Source organism: Ursus americanus, unplaced genomic scaffold (genome assembly GCF_024610735.1).
Source record: "Ursus americanus isolate L20-20 unplaced genomic scaffold, mUrsAme1.1.p SCAF_198, whole genome shotgun sequence".
NCBI lineage: Eukaryota > Metazoa > Chordata > Mammalia > Carnivora > Ursidae > Ursus > Ursus americanus.
Genome location: NW_028273780.1, coordinates 35,766 through 52,839, shown reverse-complemented (window position 1 = coordinate 52,839; position 17,074 = coordinate 35,766). Strand labels below are relative to the sequence as shown.

Genomic DNA, 17,074 nt, shown 5'->3' with positions numbered 1-17,074 from the left:
AATCAAAAGATGTAGGGTATCGGAATGAATAAAAAACAAGACCCATCTATATGTTGCCATAAGAGACTCATTTTAGACCTGAAGATACCTGTAGATTGAAAGTGAGGGGATGGAGAACCATCTATCATGCTAGTAGATATCAAAAGAAATCCAGAGTAGGATACTTATATCAGACAAACCAGATTTTAAAACAAAGACTGTAACAAGAAATGCAGGGGCACTGTGGCATAATTAAGGGGTCTATCCATCAAGATCTAACAATTGTAAGTATGTATGCCCCCAACTTGGGAGCACACAAATATATGAATATGTTATTAATTAATAACAAATATAAACAAACTCATTGACAATAATACAATAATAGTAGGGGACATTAACACCCCACTTACAGCAGATCATCTAAGCAGAAAATCAACAAGGAAACAATGGCTTTGAATGACACAGTGGACCAGATGTACTAAACAGATATGTTCAGAACATTTCACCCTAAAGCAGCAGAATACACATTCTTTTCAAGTGTACATGGAATATTTTCCAGGATAGATGACATACTGGCTCACAAATCAGCCTTCAACAAGTATGAAAAGCTCAAGATCACACCATGCATAATTTTAGTCCAAATGCTATGAAACCACAAGAAAAAAAAAACCACAAGAAAGTCAACCACAAGAAAAAAATTGATAAAGACCACAAACTCATGGAGGTTAAAGAACATCCTATCAAAGAATGAATGGGTTAACCAGGAAGTTAAAGAAGAATTTAAAAAAGTACATGGAAGTAAATGAAAATGAAAACATGGCAGTCCAAAACCTTTGGGATGTAGCAAAGGCAGTCCTAAGAGGGAAGTATATTGCAATACAGGGCTACCTCAAGAAGCAAGAAAAGTCTCAAATATGCAATCTAACTTCACACTTAAAGGAACTAAGAAAGGAACAGCAAATAAAGCCTAAAGCCAGCAGGAGAAGGGAAATAATAAAGATTAGAGCAGAAGTAAATGATATAGAAAGCCATCAAAACAACAGAACAGATCAATGAAACTAAGAGCTGGCCCTTTGAAAGAATCAATAAGATTGATAAGCCCTTATCAAGACTTATCAAAAAGAAAAGAGAAAGGACCCAAATAAATACAGAATGAAAGAGGAGAGTTCACAATCAATACCACAGAAATACAAATAATCATAAGAGAATATTAGGGAAAATTATATGCCAACAAACTGGGTGATCTGGAAGAAATGGACAAATTCCTAGAAATATACCAACTACAAAAACTGAATCAGGAAGACATAGAAAATTTGAACAGATCCATAACCAGCAAAGAAATCGAATCAGTAATAAAAAAATCTCCCAACAAACAAAAGTCCAGAGCCAGATGGCTTTCCAGGGGAATACTACCAGACATTTAAAAAAGAGTTAATACATATTCTTCTCAAATTGTTCCAAAAAATAGAAATGGAAAGAAAACGTCCAAACTCCTATGAGGCCAGCATTACCTTGATTCCAAAACCAGACAATGACCCCATTAGAAAGGAGAATTACAGGGGCGCCTGGGTGGCTCAGCCAGTTAAGCATCTGCAGGTCATGATCCCAAGGTCCTGCGATTGAGCTCCAAGTCGGGCTTCCTTCATCAGCGAGGAGTTGGCTTCTCCCTCTCCCTCTGCTCCTCCCCCAGGTCATGCTCTCTTTCTCTCACCCTCTCTCTCTCTGTCTCAAATAAATAAATAAATAAATAAATAAATAAATAAATAAAATCTTAAATAAATTAAAAAGGAGAATTACAGGCTAATATTCATGATGAACATGGATGCAAAAATTCTCATAAAGTACTAGCAAATTGAATTCAACAGTACATTAAAATAATTACTCAATATGATCAAGTGGGGTTTATTCCTTGGATACAGGGGTGATTCAATATTCACAAATCAATGTGATATTCCATATTAATAAAAGAAAGTATAAGAACCATATGATCCTGTCAATAGATGCAGAAAAAGCATCTGACAAAATACAGCATCCTTTCATGATAGAAACCCTCAACAAAGTAGGGATATGACATCATAAAGGTCATATATGAAACCCACAGCTAACATACTCAATGGGGAAAAACAGAGAGCCTCTCCATTATGGTCAGGAATAAGACAAGGATGTCCACTCTCACCATTACATTTAACATGGTACTGGAGGTCTTAGCCTCAACAATCAGATAACAAAAAGAAATAAATGCGCCCAACGTGGCAAGGAAAAAGTCAAACTTTCACTATTTGCAGACAACATGATACTCTATGTAGGAAACCCAAAAGACTCCACCAAAGAAACTGCTAGAACTCAAACATGAATTCAGCGAAGTCACAGATATAAAATCAATGTGCAGAAATTGGTTGCATTTCTGTACACCAATAATGAAGCAGCAGAAAAAGAAATCAAGGAATTGATCCCATTTGCAATTGCACCAAAAATGATGATACCTAGGAATGAATCTAAAGAAGTAAAAGATCTATACTCTGAAAACTATAGACATTTATGAAAGAAATTGAAGAGGACATGAAGAAATGGAAAAGCATTCCATGTTCATGGATTGGAAGAGTAAACATTGTCAAAATGTTTATACTACCCGGGGTCCCTGGGTGGCTCAGTCGGTTGAGCATCTGCCTTCGGCTCAGGTCATGATCCCAGAGTCCCAGGATGGAGCTCCATGTTGGGCTCCCTGCTCAGCAGGGAGTCTGCTTCTTCCTCTCTCCCCCTGCTCCTTTTCTCTCTAGCTCACACACACAATCTCTCTCTCAAATAATGAAAATCTTTAAAAAATGTTTATACTACCCAAAGCAATCTACACATTTAATGCAATCCCCATCAAAATACCACCAGTATTTTTCACAGAGCTAGAACAAACAATCCTAAAATTTGTACAGAACCACAAAAGGCCCCCAATAGCCAAAGCAATTCTGAAAAAGAAAAACAAAACTGGAGGAATCATGATTCTGGATTTCAAGCTGTATTACAAAGCTGTAGTCCTCAAGACAGTATGGTACTGGCACAAAAACAGACACATAGATCAATGGAACAGAATAGAGAACCCAGAAATGGACCCACAACTTTATGGTCAACTAATCTTTGACAAAGCAGGAAAGAATATCCAATGGGAAAAAAGACAGTTTTTTCAACAAATGGTGTTGGGAAAACTGGACAGCAACATGCAGAAGAATGAAACTGGACCACTTTCTTACACTATACACACAAAAAATAATAAATTCAAAATGGATGAAAGACCCTAATGTGAGACAGCAAACCATAAAAATCCTAGAGGAGAACACAGGTAGCAACCTCTTTGACCTTGGCCAGAGCAACTTCTTACTAGACACATCTCCAGAGGCAAGGGAAACAGAAGCAAAAATGAACTGTTGGGACTTCATCAAGATAAAAAGCTTCTGAACAGTGAAGGAAACCACCAACAAAACTAAAAGGAAACCTATGGAATGGGAGAAGATATTTGCAAATGACGTATCTGATAAAGGGTTAGTATCAAAAATCAACAAAGAACCTACCAAACTCAACATCCAAAAACCAAATAACCCAGTTAAGAAATGGGAAGAAGATGTGAATAGACACTTTTCCAAAAAGATATCTAGATGGCTAATGGACACGTGAAAAGATGCTCAACATCACTCATTCTCAGGGAAATACAAATCAAAACCATGATGAAATACCATCTCGCACCTGTCTGGATGGTTAAAATTAACAACACAAGAAACAACAGGTGGTGGCGAGGATGCAGAGAAAGGGGAACACACTTACACTGTTGGTGGGAATGCAAACTGGTACAGCCACTCTGGAGAACAGTACAGAGATTCCTCAAAATGTTAACAACAGAACTACTCTACGATCCAGCAATTGCACTACTAGGTATTTACTTGATTGCCTTTTTAAAAACACTTCCTCCCATTCTAGTCTCAGTTTCTCTTAGTACAGCCTGACTCCCTTGGGACCAGAAATTTCACCTCCCTGAAACCCTAGACATCCAGAGTAGCCCAGCACTGTGCTGGATTGGGGGCCATGGAAATGGGTCCCTCTGCCCATCGCAGTGAAGAAAGGAATGCTTAGCAGTCATAGCAGAGAGGTAAGGTGGCTGACACTGAGAGTTTTGAAGGCTTTGGCTGTATTTATTTTCAAAGTGACAATGCCTAGGGGCATCTGGCTTCTGGTATTTGGGGCATGGTGGAGAGAGGCTGGTGATATTGGGGAAGGGCATTCAAGGTTCTTCCTGCAGAGGGGAGGACTTAGGCATCACCAAGGATGGGTAGGGCTCTGAAGAATCAGGAAGGCTCTTATCCAAAGGCATTAGACAATGCCTGGCAGTCCTGGTTGGCCACTTCTAAAATAGTGGACACACAAAGAGGAGACGTGCATCCACTGCCAGAGGTCCTCAGCCCCTAACTTCTTGCCATGGGGATGTGATGGAGGGGCACTCATCCCATACCACCCGTTAGCGGGGCCCACTCCTTGTTGTGCAACAAAGGCCGAGAGTCTTGTCTCTAGAAACTCAGGTGGAAGCCTCCAACCCAACACCACCCAAACCCGGCTTACATAGATTATTCTGTAAAGTAAATATCCATCAAAGGCCAATGTTAACAAGTCTGACGGCCGAGATGAAATGGTAAATTCATTGAAAGATGGACACTACTGAAGCTCACTGGAAATAAAAGTAAACAAAATTAATAGTTCTGTATCTATTGAAGAAAGTGAATCTTTAGTTTAATAAATTCCCCCTCTGACTTGGGTTTTAAGCAAAGATGGAGTAGCAGGGATGGGATTTGTTCTTCCATCTCAAATAAGAAAAGCCCATAAATGTGGTATAAAACAACGGTTTTCAGACATTTGATGATAAGTAGCAGAGGAAACTGAGAGAGAGAGAGAGAGAGAGAGAGAGAACAAAGTAGGGGACTCCAAAGATGGTCCCATTTCACCCCCTGGAGATTTCCAGACATAGCACAAAGAGGAGTTTCCCAGACAGCCCACTGGTCTCCCTGAGCTGAGGAGACAGGGTTGGAAGGTTGGGAAAGTCAAGGTGGCTGGAGTTCCCAGGACTGGGTACTGCTGAAGGGAGAGCTGCACAGAGGCAATACTCTAGAGAGCTACAGAGGGCCCACAGCTGGAGTCTACAGGTGGGTGCAGATCAGTGAATGCTTGCAGGTCAGGGAAAGAACCTCCCCAAGGAGAAGATGGAGTAATACCTGCAGGGCACACAGGGCTAGCGATAGTTCCCACCATGCTGAGTGGACAATCCTCACACTACAGGGAATACCGGGTAGAGTACACAGGAGGGCACTGCCCCGGTTGTAGGGAAATCCAGCCCCCATTAGAAGTTTCTGGTTCCTTCCTATACAGTTTAAAAGAAAGCCTTGAAAGCCAGAGACTCACCCAGAGTTAACCCTACTGCCAAGGCTGAACGCTACTGCCCAGAACACTGAACTGGATGAATGAGGTGATGTAATTGGGCACTAATCCAGCCTTGAATCCTGATCATCATGGCAGTCCCATCGATGATTATTGCCCCCATGGTGGCCTGGGTAGACTTCCCATTGCTGCACTGTCCCCACCTGTCTTTTCCTTCCCATGGCAGCACCCACACTGGCACAGCTCGTCATCCCCTCTCCTGACCCGCCCCCATGCATGTTTTCATGTCAAAGTAACAACATTGAACAGTAAAGGAGATTTCACCCCCACATGGGGACAACAGGGGCCCCTTTCCCTAGTTCCGCTGGCCAAAAAGAAAGGACTCTTTCTTGGGGCAAAGGTGCCCATGTCCCCTGCTGCCATGTCTGCCCTTTCCCTGTTGGCACCCTTTTGCAGCTTTGTGACTGGGGCTGACCTCAGGGCACCTCTGGTTGAAGAAAAGGAAAACGAAAAGGATTTTCTCCCACACTTTATGTTTACAGAGGCCTCTTTTCCTGGTCCTTTGGCTAGAAAGTGGGTGTTTGTGTTGGGGCTTTTGCCGTATATACCTGCTTTGCAGTTCAGAGAAATGTTCTTCCTTCCATCCAGTCAATGCCAGGAAAGAGAAGAAGAACAAGAATCCCACAAAAATCAGTCCCAATATGGGTAAATACGCAAGTGTTAATCTGTCTCCTCATTTCACAATCTATTTTCAACTTCTCAGAGTCCTCATATAGAGAGTCTTTACTTTCGGTGGTCCGTTCAGAGTTTCTAGCTGTCATCTGTGGGGATAGACTGTAGAGGATTTATTCCATTTTGGCCAGTGCCAGGAGTCAACACAAAACTGTTAAGTATGCAGCAGTTCTTGGAACCTTCCAAGAGATGAGGAGATCATCAGATTGCTTCAAAGAATCCCTAGGAAAACTGAGGGTTTTAGAGGGGAGGGCGGTGGGGGATAGGCTAGCCCAGTGATGGGTATTAAGGAGGGCACCTATTGCATAGAACACTGGGTGTTATATGCAAACAATGAATCATGGAACACTATATCAAAAACTAATGCTGTACTGTATGGTGGCTAACATAATATAATAAAATATTATTATAATAAATAAATAAATAAATAAATAAATAAATAAATAAATAGTATCCTTGTCCTTTCCAGGACCAGTCACTTCAAAAACAAAACAAAACAAAAAACAAAAGAACCCCCAAAGACTCCCTAGGCAAACTGAGGGTTTTAAAGGGAAGGGGGGCAGGGGATGGGTTAGCCCAGTGATGGGTGTTAAAGGGGGCAAGTATTTTTTGATATTTATACATATATATTTTTTAATAATAATATTTTTTATTATATTATGTTAGTCACCATACAGTACAGACCTGATTTTTGATGTAAAGTTCCATGATTCATTAGTTGCGTGTAACACCCAGTGCACCATGCAATACATGCCCTCCTTACTACCCATCACCAGCCTATCCCATTCCCCCACCCCCCTCCCCTCTGAAGCCCTCAGTTTGTTTCCCAGAGTCCATAGTCTCTCATGCTTCATTCCCCCTTCTGATTACCCCCCTTTCTTTATCCCTTTCTTCTCCTACCTATCTTCTTACTTCTTATGTTCCATAAATGAGTGAAATCATATGATAGTTGTCTTTCTCTGCTTGACTTATTTCACTTAGCATTATTTTAAGGAGAGCATGTATTGCATGGAACACTGGGTGTTATATGCAAACAATGAATCATGGAGCACTACATCAAAAACTAATGATGTATTGTATGGTGACTAACATATCATAAATAAATAAGAATCCCTAGGCAACACTCTGAAAATCTAGGTGTAGTTTCTTTGCTGCTACATTTTCACAGAAGTGAATTTAATTGTGAGAATATTCACTACTCAAGATTCTTTTAGAAGAGAAAGAGAGCAGAAGAGGAAGGGATGGAAGGAGAAAGAGAGGGTGAGAGACAGATTGATTTTTCTTTACACAAAGGAAAAGAAAAAAAAAATTTTTCCTTGTGATGAGAACTCTTGGGATTTATTCTCTTAACTATCTTTCTGTATATCATATTGCAGTGCTAGCACTAGTTGTCATTTTGTACCTCATATCCCTAGAGAGAATGACTTTAATGTCTGATTACTTTGTGAACTTCTGAGATCTAAGTCTGGAGCATTTTTTGAAGTGAAATTTGAATGTTGGCTATTCGATATTTTGTGTGGTTGAGAACTGAGGTTTACACATCCTCCAAAATGTGTGTGTGTGTGTGTGTGTGTGTGTGTGTGTGTATTTTAAAAAAATTTTCGTTATGTTATGTTAGTCACCATACAGTACATCATTAGTTTTTGATGTAGTGTTCCGTGATTCATTTTTTGCATATAACATCCAGTGCTCCACGCAATATGTGCCCTCCTTAATACCCATCACCAGCTTATCCCAATCCCCCACCCCATCCCCTCTGAAACCCTCAGTTTGTTTCCCAGAGTCCATAGTCTCTTGTGGTTCATTCCCCCTTCTGTTTACTCCCCCCTTCATTCCTCCCTTCCTTCTCCTACCGATCTCCCTGCTATTCCAGATGTAGTGAAGAGAAGGGCCATATGCACCCCAATGTTCATAGCAGCATTGTCCACAATAGCTAAACTGTGGAAGGAGGTGAGATGCCTTTCAACAGACGAATGGATAAAGAAGATGTGGTCCATATACACAATGGAATATTACTCAGCCATCAGAAAGAACAATTACCCATCATTTGCAGCAACATGAATGGGACTGGAGGAGATTATGCTAAGTGAAATAAGTCAAGCAGAGAAAGACACGTGTCACGTGTGTATTTTTTTTTTTACTATTTATGTAATTTCCTTAAAAATATTTCAGTATCCAAGCACCAAGATCTTATCATCTGTAACCACTATCACTCTGGTAAAATTTGACAGGACTACTGTGCTCATTACTGAGAATACTTACAGCAACACCAATGAGTCAAATTATGCACTATGTATATTTTTCTTTTCAGTTAAAAGGAATTTCTGACCTGTGAATCTGAACATTAACATAATTCATTTCTCTACTCAATAATATTTCCCAGCACTTCCTATCCTACTGTGTCTGCATCATCATAACTTTTTGGTTCTGGAGTCTTTGCTTTTAATATTTTTTATGCATTCCTTTATTTATTTATCCAACTATTTTGCTGTATCTCTCGTGTCCCCAGGCCGCTGACTCATTCTAGGAGTGTGCTACGATGAAGGCTGAAATTGGCCATCCATCTTGTGATTTGCAAACTAGAAAAGAGCTGAATTCTGTTGTGAGTTTTACAAAGGGAAGGGAATAAGCTGTTCTTGAGGTCTTGTTACAATGCGACCTAATCTAATCCAGTAGAGGGAGAGCTGTTGGAGGAGGGACTTAGCCAGATAAATGGAGGAAGAAGATTATTCCATAGTGACACTGGGTTTTTGATGAGAACTGTCTGGAAGGAGAATTCTCTGTGCTTTGCATTCATCCATTTAGCTAGCTTCCACACCCATGCATTCTTTCACCTCTAGGAAGCTCAGATAGCAAATGAAAAGAGCACATATCCCACACAATATAGATTACTTTTATTTAAATAAGATAGAAAAGACAAATGTGCATCCTTCACATTGTCACCACTTTAAAAAAAAACAATATAAATATATCTCCTGAAGGCAAGGTGAAGTTCAAGTCCATGAGGTATAAATGATTTTTCCCATTCAAGAAGTCACCAGGATAGGACCCTCCCCAACTATTAAAATTCCCAAGACCTTGGTCAGGTTTGTGAGCTGTTCCTGATCATTTGGGTCCATGGCAAATGAAGGGTCTGAGAGGGCAAGAAAAGGAGCATGAGAGGAAATTACAAATGAGGGAGCTTTGGGCAACATTAACAAAGCTTACTATACCACATTCATAATCTAGAAACACCCCTATCCAGCCCTGGGGTCTTTGGATATAGTGGCGCAATGGTGGGGAGGCAGAGAAGAGGTGGCAGATGTCGTCCACTTGGATGCACAGAAGTAGAAAGATACCCTCAGAGTTGAGCAGCATATCATTGCGATTTATCCAGGTTTCCTTGCAAAGTCCTATAATCCAGTTATGAGAGTTTCCCACATCTACCTCCCAGTAATGTTTGCCAGAGGTGAAGGTCTGAGCTCCCCACAAAGGCATGTACTGTGGACTTGCTGGACTGTGAGGCATGTCTTGATGGTCGGGACCGCATTGCAAATGTCTCAGGTCTTCAAACAGAGCCACACGATAATTGCTTATGTTATGGTCCAATGTAAGATACACTTCAGCAAAAAGAAAACAACGAAGTCAAAGAACAGAATTTAAAAGTTCTGTCGGACAAGTGCAGTAGCCTTCTGGCAAATGCCAAACAAGCACATCTCTAAAACCAAACAAAACTAGTTTGTTTTGTTTCTTGAGAACACTCCCAACCCACCATGGCCAGTTTCAAGGTACTTACCATTTAGTAATTCCTCATAAAATTCTGGAACACGTAACAGTTAGCTTTCATGACAGAGTCCATACTAACTGCTCCAGAACACTCCTTTATCACAAGTGACTATACAGAGTGTGTCACTGGAAATCCAGAGACATCAGCAAGGGCTTCTTGCCTATTTACAGAGCAAGTAAATGTCTATTCATAGAACTAGATGAAAGGCAATTTTGAGAATACAGAAACATGTAGGATGTCAGCCTCTGGCTTTATTTTCACTAGCTCATTGAAAACTTAGGAGCCTGCTCATACATGTCAAGTAAATACCAATATGGCCCTTCACTTGCTTAAGTCTTCTCATTAATCAACTAGCACAAAATAAGATAAATATAATAACAGTAATAAATATATTACATATCACTTTAAAATATGATATTGTTATTCTTGTTAGTCCTAAATAGTGATCACCTTGCTCAAACATGTGAACAAGCAAAGATAAAATAAACTGAAAATCCATATTTGCCTTCTTTTTTTTCTTAAGAAGTGTTTTCTTCTCTCTGAATTTCTTCTCCTTTTTTTTAAATGATTTTATTTATTTCTTTGACAGAGAGAGACAGCGAGAGAGGGAACAGAAGCAGGGGGAATGGGAGAAGGAGAAGCCGGCTTCCCGCTGAGCAGGGAGCCTGAAGCGGGGCTCGATCCCAGGACCCTGGGATCATGACCTGAGCTGAAGGCAGATGCTTAACAACTGAGCCACCCAGGCGCCGCTCTCTCTGAATTTCTAACTCATACACCATGGAATCCGAATCCAACCTATCCCATCCCAGGTCTGCTTCTCCTGTCTGCCAGGCTCACCACCTACATCTGTCCCTCCACACACAAATCATATGTTCCATTTGTTTTCTGGTTGTACCTATTGTTTATAAATATACTTTTATCCCTTTTTTAAATCTTGTGATGTTTCAAATACAGTCTTTAAATTTTTAAATAAATATTTAAATAACAACTAAGGGTGCATCTAAGAATCTGAACAACCACATATAACCATAGTTAACAACTACAGGTTGAAAGACACTGAATTAATGTGTAGTTTTAATGCCATGTGCTTTCATTGTTTTAAACTCACTGCAAATTATCATAAGAAAATTGTCATATTCAATTGCTTTTGACTGACTTCAGATAGCTTTTACTTGTTAACTAACAATAAAATACGGTTAGTTATAAGGGTATTCATATTTACCCACTTCCCTGTTCTCTGAAAAGACTGATAGAGCAATGAGGAGAAGTCCTCCAGGTGTATCTCCTCCTGGAGGAAATAGTGAGGTCTCACCAGGGTGCCCCTTCTCACCTCGGAAGTTGTTAAGCCTTTCAGACATCCCTGTGATGGTCCATGAGCTCAGCTGAGGGTTCACAGGCTGGGGAATGTGCAGCTGCATTAACTGACTCCTGCAAAGAAGAAGAGCCACTTACTAACATGTCCAGAGGTATCATAAGCAATCCCTTGAAGTTGCTCCATCAGAATCCTCTCAGTTAGGTGCAAATGGTATGAATTCAACTCCACAAATCGAGGAATACTGCAGTTGTTCTTGTATTTTATAATTAGCTACCCTGCTCTTACCACTTCAATCTCAGTAAGATATGTCACTTCACTCACAATTGTATCTCTTTTCTACCTTCGCCTTCCCTAGGGGAGCCACATGGCCGCTCTCTTTTAGTTCTCGAAATCCAATAGGTGCCAAAATTTTGGAACTTGCTGCCTGGTACATATGGAGCCTAAGCTCTCTAGGATGCTTTTTCCTGGGGACTTTCCCTGTCCCCTCTTCCCACCATCCTTCTACCTTCTGCCCCTCTGATCTTATTTGCCTTCCTATAGAAGACCTGGAATAATCCTCAAATAATTAGGATTTTGAAAATTAGAGACAGGAAAAATAATTGTCTTTTGGCAACTTCTGCTTTAAGCCTTGCAGCCAAAACCACATCTTTCCCAACCCCCACTTTTATGAAAGGGTGGTCTATATAAAACCTAGAAGTGTTTAGATAAGACTGCATTTATTTCTAAATGCAGACAGAAAGAAACTTGTCACAAAAAGGTGTGTGTCCATCTCAGCAGAAATAGCCTGACCACTGTCACCATAAACCAACTTGAATAGAGGGGCAAACTTACCTTTTCACGATGTCTCCCAAATCCTGTGAAGACAAAGAGTGGAAGGCTTAGCTTTGAGCTCAAGATACGTTTACTCTAGTTTGAGACTATGAGACTGGACTGGAAAATTCTGTATCTACACTTTTCTTTCTTGGGTAAAACAATTTGCTCTTTTACTTATCCTTATAAAGATGAAACTCGGTCTTACATTTGCATACAGTTGATAAAGTCATGATCATGATAAAATTTAAAACAGAAGATGTTCTTAGAAGAAACAGTTGGCTGTGTTTGTTCTAATCTACGGTGAGATTCACAGAGATTTCCCCAAAGTTCTTATGAGGATGCATGGGCTCCAAATCTACAATTTCAAAATAGAAAGAATGGATACATCCCACATTTCTGTGTATTGACAAGTCCAGATACAGAATTGAATGATCTATTCATAAGCTGCTCTGTTGCAGTTGGTTAGAAACTGAAATCTTAGTAGAAGAATTGAGAAGGACTTTTTTTTCCCTGGATCTGTTCCATGAAATTTTCTACATAGTTTTCCTTCTGTATAAGGTGAATGTGACCCTGAGCTTCGAGGTTAAAGTGGAGGAGCAAAGCCTGCCATCACGAAGTTAAAGGAGGCAGAATTTTCCTGGAAACAGGAAAATAATGGAGGTCCAAGAAGATACAGACTTCAGTGGACCTAAATGATTTCTGAGCAGGCTGGTATTCAACATCCTGATATCTTTCCTCCGTCCTTACCTGGAACAGGTCCACATCTGTTTTGCAGCACATTTCCTTTAGCTCCTCATACATCTTTCTCAGGAGTTTCCCCATATGACACATTCTAGCTACATTTCTCCAGAGCTGATTAAAAATTATCTTGCCTTCAACTGCCAGGCTCTCTAAATGTTTTTGCTTTTCTTCGTGGAGATACTGGTATACCTTGGGATATTCAGCCCTGATCATCATCATCCGTAGATTTACAAAACCCTGAAATGACATTGGTTTAATTAGGTCGTATATCTGGATGGTTTTATTCTTCTTTCATTATCTTTGGTCTGTGTGCTATGTACAGTGTTCTTATCTTAGTCTGTTTGGACTGCTTTAACAAAAACGCCATAGACCGGGTAGGAAATAAACATAGAAAGTAATTTCTCACCATTCTATATGCTGGGAAGTCTACGATTGGTGCTGGCAGGTGTGGTGTCTGGTGAGAGCCCACTTCCTACATAGCCATCTTTTCATTGTATCCTCAAATGGCAGATGGAGCAAGGGACATTTCCAGGATCTCTTTTAGAAGGACACTCGCCCCATTCCTGAGGACTCTGGCTTCATGACCTAATCACCACTCAAAGCCCCCACTCCTATTAACATCACCTTGGGGGCTAGAATTTGAACATACAAATTATGGTCTGGAGCAAATACTCAGATCATAGAAGTGCTTCCAGCTACTTACCCTCAGACTTCCACATTTTCATGTAAAATAGAAATTTAAGATCAATTTTTTATTGTTCCATATAATTCATAATATCAAAATCATAATCCCTTTTTTTCAGTGCTCATACTCATAAACTGACTATCTGCTCTCAGCAAAAAGCAACAATTGACTTCCTCAGGCAAACAGAGGACATCACACACGATCTTTCTAAATTACTTTCATTTCCAAAACACTCTTGTTTCACCAGAGCCTGGCTCTGCCTGCCTCAGGACCACACCTACCTCCTCTTGACTGGTCCACCCTGTCTTGTCTCCTTAGAGACATTATCATCTAGATTACAACCCTACATACTTGTTCTTGCCTCTCCTCTGTCTCCTACATCTCCGTGTCTCTGTCCCCCTTGTTCTGTGGGTCTGTCTCCAGTTCACTCATTCAGCCACTTTTTCTCACTCTCTCGCCTTCTTTTCACACAGCCTTTAAACATATGCAGAGTTACCAAATTATTTTGGAAATACCAACACTAAACATCCTTGTTAAAATTATTTTTATCTATCTTCTATGCTAGCACTTTTATTGCCATAAAAGCCAGACTTATTGACCAAATGTGATCAAACTCACTGTACCCATGGGTGAAATTTTCAGTTATTCATCCAAGCAATGACTCCTTGCTTCTGTTCCCCACTCTTTCCTGAACTACACATTCCAACATGCCAAGGGCCGATTTTTACTAAATCCAAATGATATGATTCATCCTTATACTACTGCACCCTCTTTCCACATTTGACATTATTTCCTACTCATTTCTGTTACTAATCCTTTCTGTCTCCTGCTCCAGAAAGCTGTGTTCTCAGAGAGGTGCTCATCCCCCATCTCCCCCACCCCTGACCAGCTCCTTCAGATCTCTGCCCAGATATAACCTTGGCCATGAGTCTTCCATCACCAGCATACGTTCCCCAAGCCTGCACTCTTTATATCCATTTTCTGCTTTCATTTTACCCAAGCACTTCATAAATGTGATATATCATAAATTTTACTTCTTAAATATCTGGATCAAGTTCTTTTACTGATTATAAACTCCTGGGGTCAGTGATTTGTTTCTCTTTTTACCCATTCCTGCATCTTTTTGTTGGCCTAGAACAGTGAGCAGCACATCACAGGTCCTCATATGAATGAATGATTCATTAGAAATCCACCCTAGGGGTTCTTGGGTGGCTCAGTCAGTTGAGTGTGGGACTCTTGATTTTGGCTCAGGTCATGATCTCAGAGTTATGAGATCAAGCCCTGTCTCAGGCTGTGTGCTCAGCATGAAGTCTGCTTGAGATTCTCTCTCTCCCTCTGCCCTTCCCTACCACTCCCCAACCCTGCCCCCGTGCTCTCTCTCTCTCTAAAATAAATAAATCTTTAAAAAAATAAAAGAAATCCATCCTAAATGATCAACATAATGTTCTTCTTCCCCTTTGGCATTTTCATAGCATCATGCACAGATAACTGTTTAATGACTTTTTATTCTCTAATATTATCTTTTTATATGTCTCCTTCAGTATTGCTCCAGTTCTTTGAAAAGAAAGGTGTAGTTTTCATCTTCAGATTCAGGTTTTCAGTTCCTCTTCATGAATCAACAAATGACACAATCCAAAATCCATAGCTAGGCATTTGTATTCTTGACCTGGGCATAATGACATTTCTAGCCACACCTCTAATCACCATCTGCCTCGTACCCCATGCACTAATCAGTAGGAGCAGCGAGCAGGTCTTGAACAATTTCATGGGTTGTCTGGTTTGTCTCATCTTTACTTTTCTTGTCCCTCAGATCTCTCTGCCATCAATACCCAGGAAATTACAAATTCTACTAACATACAAGCATCACATTCAGTTTTACTTGTTTGAGAAGCTTTTCTTAACATTCAAAGTTTGCTAAGTTCCTACAGAACTCTGTATTTACCTCCATCCCCGTGATCACTGCATTCTGTCATGGGATAGTGCAGTTTCTTATCCCTGATGATGTATTAGTGGTAGATATTGCTTTATCCAGAAAAATCAGGAAAAGTCTTTTAGTTACATGATGGGCTCAGTGTGAAATCCTGCACTGAAGGTGATGTTTTCCTGTAGAGAAACATATGTAGCTCTTTTTCTGTTACCTGCTCAGGGTACATTATGATTTAATTTAAATTCTTCCACTGTCAGTTACCATGGTATCTGCCCCAAGATGGCTCCAAGGGAAACAGGGCCTACCGCTTACCTGCCATACTCTAAATAAGTTGTACTCTTTGTTTAGATTTTTCTGATTTCTCTGTCTGCTTTTCCAAATAGACTTCATTTGCATCAGAAGTTTCTCCTGTAAAAGAACTACAAATTTGAGCACTAGAAAACCAAATACAGCATATTTCAGATACCCTGAAAAGTGATAAGGGGATAGACATGAGAAAAATAAAAAGTAAAGAAAGCAGATACGTCAATGGTTTTTCCTGGGAACACTAATAGTCAACTCTGGGAGATTGACCCAAAATGGAGTTCCTAAATTTGGAAAATGCAATCGATTATCTGAGGAATCTAGTACTTACATTACATGTAACATGGACAATTTTCAGAAGTGAATCTTGATTCATATATAATTTTGAAATGATGGCCTTCACTTTTTCTATGGCATGATTAGAATACATTGTTTCTAAATCTGCTATGACTAGAAGATGCTCATTGTCATCATGGTAGAAGTAGCCAATGACTGTCCCTGCCTCTAGAGATTACCCACCCTGTTAGTTACACTGAAATACTGACACCCTCCTCAACTCATCATCATTCCTCTCCCTCAGCCCAAAAGAATTTAAACTTTAGGGGAGCAAAGATGTTTGTCTAGTTTCTTCAGTGTTGTATCCCTAGTTTTCAGAACAGTGCCTTGGCACATGGTATTCTGAAATTCTATTTGCTTGAAGCATAAGAGAAGAAAAATAAAAATCAACTTTACTCATTGCCTGATAAGACACAGAGTCTTCCACATTTCACAGTGGCAGTACTTACCCTGCACTGCTCAGCAGCCTGCAATATTGGTGAGTGTCTGTGAGTGGCATGCCTTTGGGAATTGGAGCAGTGCAAACACAGCGGGCTCTTGTCACTTGGACAGAAGAGGTCCTTTACTACTAGGTGTATCCTACAGACTCGCTTGGCAGAGTTTGGTAACTGGCAGGCAACTGATTCTTTGGAAGCATGAACTTGTTTCACAGCAAAAATAATGCTTTCGAAGTCTATTTGTGGAGATACTGCCCTGCACACAGGGCAGCGAGTAGGATGCTGAGCATCGTCCCACAAGAGGCAGAGACAAGGAGTGCAAAAGTTGTGCCCACAGCTAAGGGTGAGAGGGTCTGTGAAATAGTCCTTGCAGATGTAGCAGATAAGCTCACTGGGGACATTCTGCACAAAAGTAGAATCCATGTTTCTGAGGAAATAAAAGGAAAAGGAAAGTGAATTGAGTTAAGCCATCTCTCATTAATACACACATGCACAATAGTAGCATAGGTGGTGCTGGGAATAAGATGGTGAGGCAGAAGGAGAGTCCTCCAGACTGATAGCCTGGCATGGTTGTATTCCAGCCATGCCCTGTAGCCCTGCTTCTCAGTTCCCATTAGAAATTCAGGATTTG

At 40.4% G+C, this 17,074-nt stretch overlaps 1 protein-coding gene across 1 annotated transcript; it reads right to left on the bottom strand.

Annotated features, from left to right (window-relative positions):
- Nucleotides 1-8,999: 8,999 nt before the first annotated feature.
- Nucleotides 9,000-16,866, bottom strand: LOC123800076 (tripartite motif-containing protein 77-like). The gene is made up of 6 exons (XM_045809554.2): nt 16,456-16,866; nt 15,680-15,775; nt 12,762-12,992; nt 12,033-12,055; nt 11,217-11,314; nt 9,000-9,719 (listed from the first exon to the last, which is right to left on the bottom strand). Exons 1-6 carry the CDS (start codon nt 16,864-16,866, stop codon nt 9,226-9,228), a joined length of 1,353 nt encoding a protein of 450 aa, XP_045665510.2. The 3' UTR covers nt 9,000-9,225.
- Nucleotides 16,867-17,074: the final 208 nt, after the last annotated feature.